At 38.4% G+C, this 13,211-nt stretch overlaps 1 protein-coding gene across 5 annotated transcripts in view; it reads left to right on the top strand.

Moving 5' to 3' along the window:
* LOC125447760 (alpha-actinin-1-like) overlaps positions 1 to 13,211 on the top strand; it is a 106,562-nt gene that overhangs the window by 63,150 nt on the left and 30,201 nt on the right. For 3 of the 5 annotated variants that reach the window (XM_048522453.2, XM_048522451.2, XM_048522449.2), the window contains exons 3-8: positions 184 to 303; positions 3,801 to 3,887; positions 5,945 to 6,032; positions 7,056 to 7,134; positions 7,333 to 7,414; positions 13,070 to 13,155. In XM_048522453.2, the coding sequence (XP_048378410.1) occupies positions 184 to 303; positions 3,801 to 3,887; positions 5,945 to 6,032; positions 7,056 to 7,134; positions 7,333 to 7,414; positions 13,070 to 13,155 (542 nt within the window). The remainder of the gene's footprint in view (positions 1 to 183; positions 304 to 3,800; positions 3,888 to 5,944; positions 6,033 to 7,055; positions 7,135 to 7,332; positions 7,415 to 13,069; positions 13,156 to 13,211) is intronic. The other 2 variants (XM_048522452.2, XM_048522450.2) reach the window with 1 other exon arrangement.

A 13,211-nucleotide genomic window follows, 5' to 3' on the forward strand; every position in this document is an offset into this window, starting at 1 on the left:
GTTACAGTCCTTAGATGCTTGGACACTTAATCCGTTAAATAAATTATAGTATCTGAAACTGAAGCTTTTTGTTAATATAATTGTTATTTCATTGGACTTAACCTAAAGTAGGTCCTTGGAATTATCGTTTTGTAACTTCACCCAAGTGATTAACACAAAATATACAATGTTTCCTTTGTCTAGGAGAGCGCTTACCTAAACCGGAGCGTGGGAAAATGAGGGTGCATAAAATAAACAACGTCAATAAAGCGTTGGATTTCATCGCATCCAAAGGAGTAAAACTAGTGTCCATTGGGGCAGAAGGTAAGAAAAAATACTGTGCATACAAAGTTGTGAATTAAGAGCAGAATAGGCCACTCTAAGTTCATGACCCATCTGTTTGTGTTCCAAATTCCATAATCCCATCTACCCTGGGTAAGTTATGTTGGGTTTATCCATGGAAATATGCTTTAGCACATTGTCTGTAGTTAGATATATTCATTAATATATTCGGCAACATATGGTCCTTTGATATTTATATTGGTTAGTTAGCTGTATTTGGACATGCAGCCAAGATAATGGGGCTTGACAATCTGCTGATGAATGCTGATTTTGAAAATTGAAGTATTAGATGTCTTTTTGGTTCTTAATTCATTTGCATTAGCTTAAGTTTAAAATGCTAAATTATCATTCTACCCTACCCTGCTTTGATTTGATAGTGCATCGCTGGTTGAGCCAGCCTCTTTGACCATCTGTTTTGTAGCTACATCCTTAATTCTGTTGAAGTGAATTCTGGCCTTGGGCACAGAAACTGTGAAGGTATGTTAATATACCTCCATATTAGGGTAATGTGTGACTTTGCAAATTTGCAGACTTTGATTCCAAGTGTCTGCGCTTATTTTTGATTTAAACAATGCTAACATCAAAAGTAGCTCCTGAGCACTTCCCTTTTAATATGATGCCTAGGAGTGGGTGTTGACACTTGTTTGTCAGGGGACTGCCCTCGTTCTTATGAGTAATGGAGTTCATGAACTTCAAAGATGCTGTTGAGAGCTTTGGCATATCACTGTGCACCTCTGTAGATAGATGCTAAAGCCATGAGACAGCTGTGACAGGAATGAATGTTTAAGGTGGTGCATGGGGTATTGTCCAATAGGATTGAATAGTACTGGTTGCTTGAATGTTTGTTTCAGGATCTACATTCATTCAAGTACTGAATGTTCCTTAATACCCCTGATTTCTGCCTTGGTGGATAAGCTGAGTCAGTTATTGGCAAATGGTTCTACATGGTGAAATGTATAGGTACTAGTAGCTGTTTTCATGGAAACTTAAACACTTCAGAGGGAGACATTCAGCTGCCTGACCATAGATGTGTCCAGTTCTGCCCTCTTCCTGACCAGTCCAAATCAGGATTGCTGGTTTATTTCCCTGGATCTTGTATATGAAAGTCAACTATGTAACTTGTGTTATTCATACCCACTGAGATTATTCGGTAATAGCAAAACCTAATACCACCAATGTATTAAGGGGAAATGGGGTGAGTTTGTTAGATTGCTTTTCCCTCCTTGAGCTCGAGTAAGATGTTGTTTGATTTTTATTTTCTCTTTTAATGTCTTGAAAATACAATCAAGATCAAATGAAATGTTTTGTTAATAAACCCATGTGAATGGATTGTTTTGCTTCTCCATACACATACCTACATTCAAGCAGCCTGAGTTAAGGAAGACCATTGAAGGAGTAGGAGAATTTGTAAATTGAGTCTTGGTAAATTCAGAGATATTTAAAAGACAGGTTGAGATCTGTAGCCTCCTGGAGCTCAGTGTGTAATAGTTTTCCACTGTGACCTGGGCACAGTAATTTTCCACCTTGCAGTCAATGTAGCTTTTCATCTGGCAACTTCTGAGTTAGCAAGTGATTGTCCTAGAAACTTCATTGACCTATAATGCTGCTTATCCTTATTTCTGTACACTCATTACCAGCTTTGCCAACAGACAGAAAATCTTGCGTCTTTTATAACATTTTGCAAAACCAGTTTAAATTTTAAAAAAATTCAATCCCAGTAGAACTGTTGCATCCAGTTCTGGGCATCACCCTTGAAGGATGAGAAGCCTTTAGAATGACGAGAATAGTTCTGCTTAGAGGAATTCAGTTAGGTGAATAAACTGGAGAGGGTAAAAGATTTGATTTTAGTTTTAAAATCATGGGATTTGGATAATTAAACTTCTCATGGCTGAAGAAATGATAATCAGACTTGTGATTTTAATATATTTAATAAAAACCATAGGTAATATGAGAAACATTATGCAAAGGTTTGTATCTGGAATGAACTGCTTGTTTGCAGCTTTGGAAATCGCATTGGATAAACACTGGAGGAGATAAAATTTGTCGAGATTTGGTGCAGTGGGGAAATGAGACTCTGGTTCTTGCAAAACAAAAATCCAATGTAAAATCAGTGATCCTAATTTGCCTCCTATTCTATACTACCTTGAACTACTTCCATGAAACTTAATGCCACAAGGTAGCACTTCACCGCCAGTTAAGAATTTTACTTACTTGTCGTTAAAGGGAAATGGGCAGCCAGTTTACAAAGTAAAAAGGTAACTCAAGTTGTTTGAGAAATTGACATTGGCCAAATTACTAAGGAAAATTCCAGTCAATAATGCTATAAAGTCTTGCTGAAAGTCAACAAAGCGTCTTTTTGTCAGCCTGATGTGTCCCACCAATGCAGCTCCCCTTTTGCTAATCTAGGTTGATGCTTTATAATATACTCAAGTGGTGAGGTTTACAACTCTGAGCTTGAACTCCAAGGCAAAAGTACTACAAACGAGTGAAGACACTGCAGTTAAATCTGCCCCGGATGTCAAAAGGTTGCTGGAGTGACTGCCATAAACAGTGAGGACTTAGTCAGAGATCTCACCGAAAGCAATTGTACCCATCAGCTGTAGTGAAATACCACTTTTTGGAATATCTTCAAGTTGGATTGAAGCCAGAATCTACAATTTTCTTAGAATCCAATGCAGATGTGCCAGGCTATATTTAGATATAATTCCAATGATTCCATTTCCCTTCTGATGAGGTAAAACCTTAGAATGCAAATTTTTTTGGTATAATTGACTACAGTTGTCTGGTCCATTCTTGTGTATTGAATGTGATAGCAATTAATAGATTTTTTAAACTTAACTTGCTTCTGTCCCAATCAATGTGATTCTGTTAATGTGAGATAGTAATCTGTAGTGTTTTTTTAAGACTGTTGAAGTCCTTCCAGAATTTTTCATTCCTTTTGGAGAGTCTGCTTTCCTTTTTTTTATTTACAAGGTTCTTAAGTAATAAACGTAACTGTTGTGTACAGGAGTTCTCCTCTGTGATGCATCCATTATTACTATGCATGGTAATAGTAATTTAAAGTGTCTCTTTTCTGCTGTTCTCAATTTCTTTCAGTGAAAACCTCTGGTTGCTGAAGTATTCAGAAATGTGACTTAGAAATTCTGGATTATTGGTACAATTGCTTTGCCTTTTTAATCTATGACCAAATAATGCAAATCCATATGTGTACTTGATGACCAAGTACGTGATCTCCATAGAACAATGTTTTAGAGTAATTGGGAACATTTTAAGGATGTAACATGACATCATGGAAATTCTGAAGATTGAAGTTTCCCAGTTCTGTTGCGCAGCTTGTTTTCAGTGGCGAGTTTAAAGTGGTGTAAGAATATTTTGTATCTACTCAATTGTTCTAATTTGGAAATATTTTCAGTTCCAGCTGAGGTTTTATTTCTGATCAAGGGAAGCAATACGACTGTCAGATCTGTTTTCATTTTCAGAAATTGTGGACGGGAACGTTAAGATGACTCTAGGTATGATCTGGACTATCATACTTCGTTTTGCTATTCAAGACATATCTGTTGAGGGTAAGGACAAATTTTAATTCTGAAACCTGAAACTCTATAGTGTTTATCTATGGGTCTAAATTTTTTAGCCTGATTATTATGACTGTGGAGCTGAATTCTTTCTGCTGTTTTGAACACCATGCATAGTGTGAGAGTTGAAAGTAGTGACATATTTCTTCATGACTTTGGGCAAGGATGCCACAAAGGGGAGCTGGCTTAGTGTTTTATTTTGCATTCTTCTTCTTCTGGACATTTTTTTGTTTACAGTGCAATGGGGCTGGTGAAGATTGTTTTGCCTCATTTGACTCTGCAGATTTTAAAACTTTAGGGTAGTTTTTGTTCAGAAAGAATTCTCCTAACTCAAAGTCTGGCTGTATTTATGACCGTTAGTAATAGACTTGTAGTGCAGTTGATACATGATTGGTGTGTGCCTCTGTTTATTGTGCTCAGTTTTCTGAATGCTTGCTCAACCTGTGGGGAAAGTTTACGCACAGTATACCTAATTTAAATGCTTAACATGAGCTGTTGGTAGCAAAATAAGATATCCATCCTCTACAAAAAATCCACCAAGTGAGCAGATTTCTATTTCGTCAAAGTTGCCACGGTTCCAGAAGACTGTAGGGCCGCGTTGTCAGCTGACGAGCAGTGAGTTTAACGTGAAGGTCTTTGTGCCTTAGGTGAGTAGCAAGGTCATGATTGCAGTATCTTTTATACACTAGCTACCATAAAACTGAACCTGTGTCGTTTGATGTCACTCTGCATTGCAAGCCAGCTATCCAGCCAACTGAGATAACTGACCTGTAAATTTATATTCAAATATTTTGAAACACTAGAAATTAAGGACCTAATTACTTTCACCAAGCAGATGAAGTCACTTCAAATCTGGTTCAATATAACATGACTTTTAAAGATCAATGGACTTTTTTAAACACCCTTTTGAGGCAGTTTGTTTTAATCATGTTTGGTTACCTTAAAACTCTCAAACCCTGGTTAGACCACACTTGGAATATTGTGTTCAGTCACCTCATTATAGGAAAGATGTGGAAGCTTTAGAGAGGGTGCAGAGGAGATCTACCAGGACGCTGCTTGGAGTGGAGGGCAGGTCTTATGACGAAATGTTGAAGGAGCTAGGGGCTTTTTTTGTTGGAGCGAAGAAGGTTGGGAAGTAACTTAAAGGTTTACAAGGTGAGAGACAGAGTGGATAGTCAATCATGAGGAGGCATAATTTTAAGGTGATTGGAGGAAGGTATAGAGGAGACGTCAGAGGTAGGTTTGCCACAGTGGTGGGTGTGTGGTATGCACTGCCTGCAGTGATAGTGGGGTTGTTTACTTTAGAGACTTTTTAAGCGACTCTTGAATAGGCGCATGGAGGTTATTAAAATGCAGGGTGGATTGATCTTAGTCGGATAATAGGCTGGCCCACAATGTTGTGCCAAAGGGCCTGTACTGTGCTGTACTGTTCAGTGTTCTATGTTTAAGGATAGTATTAGTGTAGATGCTGTAGTTTTTGTTCACCTATTTTTTTGAATGAATTTTGAATGGAGAAATTTATCTGTATAGCAGAGGTCAAGAATCTTTTTAAGAAAAAAAGATGCTGGATTGACTGCTTTTGCTGTGCTTATAAAACCATCTACTGAGGACAGTAATGTGTAATGCTGTGATTGTAGCTGTTGGCCAATACATTCAGAAATTAGTGGTTTATTGACTTGGGCACAAAGATTGGTGAGCTGGTGGTCTTTATTATGGGATGATTATACTTGTTTGTTCAGTCAGACCCATACACATTCCAGGTTAAGAGATGCTTTTATTCTGCTTCCTGGAAGAATCATATTTCAAAGTAATCATTGAGAACCAGGTGGTGTTTGATGTGAAGTTTCCTGTCGGGTTTGCAATCTACAGGAAGCCAAATGGTTCCAGATAGCAATTTTGCTCTGCTTTAGGGTGCTGATCTGGGTGTGAACTTTCAAGGTGCCTGTTATTCTTATGTGCTATAAAGTGTCTTGGGGCTACCTCATGGAGTTCTTCTGATTTTTTCTTATTGTTTTCCTTGCCTTGCTAAAACTTTTTTCTTTACGTAGAGACCTCTGCCAAGGAGGGATTGCTGCTGTGGTGCCAGAGAAAGACTGCACCGTACAAGAATGTAAATGTGCAGAACTTCCACATCAGGTATTGCTTGCAGCATATTTGTGAATTTCTCACATTTTCTGTGGTGATAGCTGGTTTGAGCTTGAATTGGTGACACACTTCCCTTAACAGTCTTTAGTGACCATTTATTTCCACAGCCAGTCTTGTTGATTTGTGATCTTGTATCACACTTAACACATGTACTGCTGTTTTTGTACACCCTGGAACAAAATAGAGATAATAGCTGCCCTTTGAGTGTTTTGTCATGACAACCACTGCTGTGGAAAAACTATGCTATGTGCAGTATACCTTTGCTCAAACTTTGTGGTACAAAAAGACAGGGCTACAGTTCTGTCATGATGTTTCGAACACATTCCATTTGGCCATTTTAACTCGCGTGCTTATATTACTTCCCTTTTTTTGAACTTGATGTTAATTAGTTTTTCTTGAAAAGTTGAAACTTGAGCAACATTGTAAATGGTGCTGTGGCAGCCAGTTGCCCTATTTAAGTGTTTGATGCAGTTGAATTCTTCAAATTTAAATGTTGCCACTGACCTAAAGATGAAATAATCCCACATAAGAGGACACTAACGTACTTTGTTCTTATTGCTGTCTGTAGCAAGTATTGGATTCGTGAACTGGTTTCTACAATGTAAGACACTATAGGAATTCCCACAAGTTTTCTAGGTTCTTCTGAAGATCTTTTGGCACATAGATATTGTTTTACAGGGGCTACTCTCTCTTCCATTCCCAAAATCCTCCTAAAACCTTTTATTCATTTTCTGTTTCAAACATTACCCACTTCTGATGATGAACTAGCAGGTGCTTAAACTATTTCTATGCTGAGCACTTGTCATTGACTTCCCAGCAGCTTTAATATAGTCACATTCCAAGCTGCTTCAACAGTATGAAGTAACATTGAGGTTTTTTGCAGTATAGTGTAGATGCCATATCCCTTTCTCCTTTAAGGGATCATAGTTTCAAGTGATGGAAATTAATATATCTTATTTTATTTTATCTCCAATGTTCTAATATTGGATGTTGTTTCGGATGATTGTTGTCCAGTTGGAAGGATGGTTTGGCATTCAACGCGCTCATCCATAGACATAGACCAGAACTTATCGACTATGATAAGCTGAGGAAGGTATGTAAAATTTAAAACATTGTTTTGAAAAATAAGATTAGATGAAAAACCATTTCCTGACTTTCTGATCACTATATTGTAACGTGAAATCTGTTCTTGAAAAGCTGTGTCCTTGTGTATATATTTTGTTCAAAATGAATGGTTCTATCGCACTGGCAAGCATTTTTAAATCTGTCATCTTTTTCCTTTTGTACTCAGGATGATCCACTGACAAACCTGAACAATGCCTTTGAAGTGGCTGAGAAGTACCTGGACATACCCAAGATGTTGGATGCAGAGGGTAGGTTACTGTCTGTGTAAAATAGCAAAGTCAACACTTATAAGCATGCTGCATGTTAACTCTTGTGTGGAAAATTCTGTGTCTGGCCTTGAGCATGACCATCATCATTCCAGTTGTGTAGGATCTTCTGTTCCGTTCTGCCTTTAAATGTTAAAAGCTATGTGGAGTTCACTTTAATGTATTTTCAGCATCAACAATTAGTGTCTGTACTGCAAGTCATTGCAGTGGAAGCATTATAAAATTAATTTTCAGATCATTAAGGATAAGGGAAAGACTGGTCTTTAGTTAAAAGAAAATTTAAATTAGAGCAAACTGTTTTCATACTTGTATTAGTAATATGTTTTATACCTGGGAATGAAGTTGTGTAACCGAAAACTGTTAAGCTACCTGGTGTCACCAACTGGGAGAGTCCCATGTTAAGTGCAGTTTTAAAAGGCTTGAGACCCTTGGTTCTTAAAATGGCAGTTACTTTGTGCCAATGTGGCATTTTACAGCTGTCAGGATAGTTTTAAATTGTATTCTGTCCCTTAGAATAGGGCTACTGCTGGAAAGCTGACATCTGAATGGGAATGTTACAACATAAAAATCTAGAAAATTTGGCAATCGATTTACTTTATCAAACGAGTGCTGTTGAGTTTTGGCTTGAAGTTACACTAATTGATAGTTTTGTTAGGTGGGTGAATATCATTTTGACTTGGGTAGTTTAAAAGTTTCTCGACCTTGTCAACATAAACTTACCAATTGTGAGTAGATTAACCCACATTATTATAACTTAATGTATTTTAGTTTGAAATGCCAAGACTCTGACTAGGGGTATAAGGCTAGGAGATCTAAGTCTTGTTTAGATGTCTGGATTGATGGGTTTCTTTGGTAACCTGTTGTAATTTTAGCAGTGCACAGTGTCCTTTCAGCTTCAGTGAATTGGCATCGGATGGGTCTCTAAATGCTAATTAGGTAACCTGGCTGAATGGTTTTCAAAAGCCAAGCAAATTCAAATTCAATGTAACTTTACCACTTTTAATTAATAGTTCATAATTTAGTATGAACAGGAACAGATCTCCTCACTCCGGCTCTGGCATTTAGTTCAATTGCGAATCAACATGTACCTTGACTCCCTTTTCCCGAGATCAATAATTTCTGTCTTGCCCTTGAAATGATGAGCATCCAAAGCTTATGAGTTGGACAATTATTTCTCAAATATTAGTGTTTTAATTTAGATAGGTGCGGTAGAGATTAGATTTGTATTGCACTCTTTCTTTGTGATTGTTAGGGAAATTTAATGGTTTGTTCCTATTGATTTTAATATCTACCTAGTCAATTGACAGGGATATCAGTCAAGCCAAAAAATCAATGTATGGCACAAGTTGAGCAGTGGAGCTTTTTGTTATTCATGATTGCAGGCTGTTGGAGAAGAGTATTTAAGACCAACAACTTGGAATAGAAGAAATGTGTGCCTCAACCAGCTTTGTGGCACTGAACTATCCAGAGCGTGTTTATTTTTACACCTAGTCGCCAATCTTTAATTTTAAATTACAAATGGAGATTATTTCCAGTTCTCAGCACTTAAAAAATGGTGTTCTCCTTTTAAAGATAACACGGTATGAAGCTGGATGAACACAGCAGGCCAAGCAGCATCAGAGGAGTGGGAAGGCTGACATTTTGGGCCTGGACCCTCCTTCATTTTCTGAAGAAGGGTCTCAACCCAAAACGTCAACTTTCCTGCTGCTCTGATGCTGCTTGGCCTGCTGCGTTCATCCAGCTTCACACAGTGTTATCTCCGATTCTCCAGCATCTGCAGTTCCTGCTCTCTCAATGTTTTGGATCTGGTGATCCTACCTCAGAACTGGTGGCTGGGAAAATATCAGTTTATATGCAGAAGATAGGTGGGTAGAGCCCAGAGAGAAAGAGAGAGAGAGAGACAAACAAAGGAGTTGCTAATGATCAGGGTGGGAGAGTGAGTAGTTGTTAATGGGAACTGTTTGTGACTAACAACAGGGGGTATGTCATGATAGGCTGTGGTAACAGGGCATGGTGTGTGGGCGGTCGGCAATGGGGAGAGTTTAGGCCCGAAAATGATCAAACTTGATACTGAGTCTGGAGCGCTGTAGTGTCCTGAAGTGGAAAATGAGGTGTTTGTTCTTCCAACTTGCGTTGGGCTTTGCTGGAACACTGCAGCAAGCCAGAGACACATGTTGCTCAGGGCGCAAGGTGGTGCGTTGAAGTGGCAGACAACATATTGTTGTATATATTATTGTATCTTTACAGCATTATGTACAGTATGCCAGAAGCCGTCTGATCAACTGTACTTGATGAACTTCCCCATTGGTGAAATATCATGTATTATTAAATGCAGTCCAGTTATTTGAGAAATCGAATTGCTTTTACCTAAGTTACATAATTGAATAAAATGCATTTTGTGAAAGTGATCAATCTTATGCAAATGTATTATATCCATATCAATGTTTTATTAAAATCAGTTGTGTAAGTGGGGAATATTAACAGTGGTTCCACTTGAGACAAGTAATGAAATGCACGTATAAGTTACTGTGTGCTTGCAATTTTTTAACTCAAGTGAATTGGCATTGGCACTACCATTCAGCTGGCTTCCTGGAGTAGAAAATGATAGAGTGCAAGTTCAGAAATGTTGGAGATTGGTGTTTAGTTGTACCCACAGTGCAGACTGCAGTGTAAGTCTACCATACTTGTAAAACAAAATGTTCTGGCATCTAGATATGGAGTCAGACATCACAGGAAATGGTTCACTCAAACCTAGGTTAATTGTGAAATCCATAGTGTAGGGAATAATAGTACAAATGTTTCCTTGCCAAATTCAGAGTTTGTCATGCGTTGCACATACATGAAGATTATGAATGGTCTTCATTGAATTTCTTGTGCCTTGAACAATTTAAGTTTAAATGATCAAAATGAGTGCTAGTTGTGAATGAATACACCACTCCTCCTGTTTTGGAGCTTTTCCATTCAGTGGCTAAACCATATAGATGAGGAACAATACAAATTTGTATCCCAAGTTAGCTGAACTTGATGGAAAAGCGGAAAGGACAAGGGGGTGCTGGTTGACCTTTTAATTTATAAAGGGAGAACTTTATTTGAGATGGCACACCTCTAAAAGAATTATTGTAGTCAATTATTGCTATCAGAAGACTGAAGCAGATGTCTGGAGAACTGGAATGGGCTTGAATGATGTCTTTCAAGTGTAGAACAAAACTGCCTTATTATTATTGTTGTGGTTATTCTCCTTTTCTAGGTATACTTTTAATTAATTAATTTATCCAGCCAGCCCTCTTCCACGTCGCCTCTATTCCCTGCTCCTCAGCTCTTCACCACCCCCAACGCCATCCCCACTCCCCGTCCTATCCGCACTTTCCACCCCACCAGCCACCACATCCAATGTATCACCCTCAAACACTTCTGATAATTCAAATTAGACTCAGTCACCCAGAACAACTCCCCCTCCCTCTCCGCTTCCACAAGATCATTTCCTTCGCTGTACCTTCATTTGTAGCACACTCCCCACCATCCTCTCCAACCCACCCGGCATCTTTCCCTGTAACCGATGCAACATCTGCCCACGCACCACCCCCCACCCCTCCATTCAAGGCCCTAAACAGCCCTGCCAAATAAGGCAGAGCCTCACCTACATCTCACTCAACCTAGCCTGTTGCACTCGGTGCTACTAAGTGGCCTCTGTCGGTCAGACCAAACGTAGACTAAATGACCGTTTTGTTAAGCATCTCTGGCCCCCCGCCACATCCAGCCCTTCAGGGTAATACCTGACATGTTGACTTACTTTCCTCCAGATGCTGCCTGGCCTGTGTTTTTTCAGCCTCCTGTTTGTCTACCTTTGGATTCCAGCATCTGTGTAGTTTTTTTTTTCTATATTTTAATTGCTTGCAAGTGACTTTTGTAAATGGGGTAGGTGGTTTGTGACCTTATTTGGTTCTTAGCAGACATCTTTAAACTTGGTCACATCCTGTAATTTCCAACGGATGCTCCATAATGTTAACACTTTAGCAACACAATGGAGCAGAATTTTCATTAAAGTACCCGTATTTTGCTTAACGTGGCAGGCTCAGAGCCCTTATTTGTGACATTTTTAATTTAATATGGAAGTTAAATGCTTCCCTTGACTTGACTTCCCCATTTAACGTTCTTGTTTCCCAAAACTTTGTAATTCTAAACCACAACTTCTTAACTCCATTTTTTAAAAAAATAAACACCTTTGTGATTTGAACTGCTAAGAATCCATTGTTACTTAACCTGCTGCAGGAATATTTAACTGCCTTAGGTTGCGCGGGTACGCACCCTGGAACTCCCATTCATTTGCAAATATCTCTCAAATTGCTGCAGTAATAGATCGTGTTACTTTGATTTTGAAATGCTGCAGCTCTTTGGACAAGCCCTCAAAATTCAGGATTAATAAATAAAACAGTTGGTAGGATAACATTTGTCTTGGCTTGGAAAGCTGAATTCCTAGTGCTAGAAGCAATGGCTCAATGTGGTCACTCTGTAGGTTGGGCAACGCACTGGGATGAGTCTGCTCATGACACTTTTTTTTTGATCTTTTGTATGGTTGCAGTATGTGTTCATTTGCCCCACCCCTCATTTTTTGAAATTCATGCTTGTTTCACTTGCACATGCTACAGTATGAATGTTCATTTCCCCATAACAGAATACTTCCTTTTTAACAGCACAATCTTTCATATGGAAGAAGTACACCATTGGCAAATATACATACATGTAAATTTTTAAAGGTTGTTGAACATCATGATTTTTGAAGTATACCTTTCTAGTTATCATTCTAACACTAGAATTTTCAGGATCAGATACTGATGTTTTTGTTCTTTCCCTGGTGAACTTATGGATCAACTTATTAAATTTCTAATAATGCACAGGAGATTTTAAATTGACCAGTAGGTAACCTAGTTTGGCTATGGTCATTAAACAATGTTTAATGCAGGAATTCTAAATACTAACTACCATATTCCACGGTCTTGACTGCTGAATGCACTGGCCTTTTTTTCCACTGAGAAAGCACAACTTGAGAATGGAATAACTTAAAAGAAATAATTTAAATATTAATGCAGATTGATGTGAAATGTTAAAATGACTGCAGAATGTAAATTGGTGCATTTTATCATCCTGTTATGACACATCATCTAGATTTCCATACCACCTTTACACATCGGTGCATCTAAAATTTGTCTCCTCTGAAAATGTTTGGGTGGCTGTGCCTTCTGCAAAAATGCTTGATTCTTTTACATTTATCCCTGTGAATTTTTTTTTTGGTCTGGTTAGTTCTTCCTGTGGTTCAAGTAGACAGGTTACACACACTTAACAGCAACAACCTGTATTCTGAGCTTCATTTCCTTTGGAGGAGGGAACTTAGTACAGGTATTTTGGGTAAATTACCCCAATTTCCTCTTATGAACATCTCACATGTAAATTTGTAAGAGGAAGAGTTTGTTTAGTATCCCAATATTTCCACCCTCCATATTTCCATTCACTAAGAAGTTAAAAATATGCATAAAATTATACATTTAGTGAAGTGAGATGAGACTAATGTATGTAGAAGTGTTTGACTGCAGCTTAAGATGTCGACTGGAAGCTTCTCCTAATATTTTTGTTTACCCGCAGACATTGTGAACACCGCTCGCCCTGATGAGAAGGCTATTATGACCTATGTCTCCTGCTTCTACCATGCCTTTTCAGGAGCACAGAAGGTACCATAAGTCACCAAGGACCCCTCCCTCCCTGCAAAACTGATCTCGTGCTTCTC

Source organism: Stegostoma tigrinum, chromosome 39 (assembly GCF_030684315.1).
Source record: "Stegostoma tigrinum isolate sSteTig4 chromosome 39, sSteTig4.hap1, whole genome shotgun sequence".
Classification (NCBI taxonomy): domain Eukaryota; kingdom Metazoa; phylum Chordata; class Chondrichthyes; order Orectolobiformes; family Stegostomatidae; genus Stegostoma; species Stegostoma tigrinum.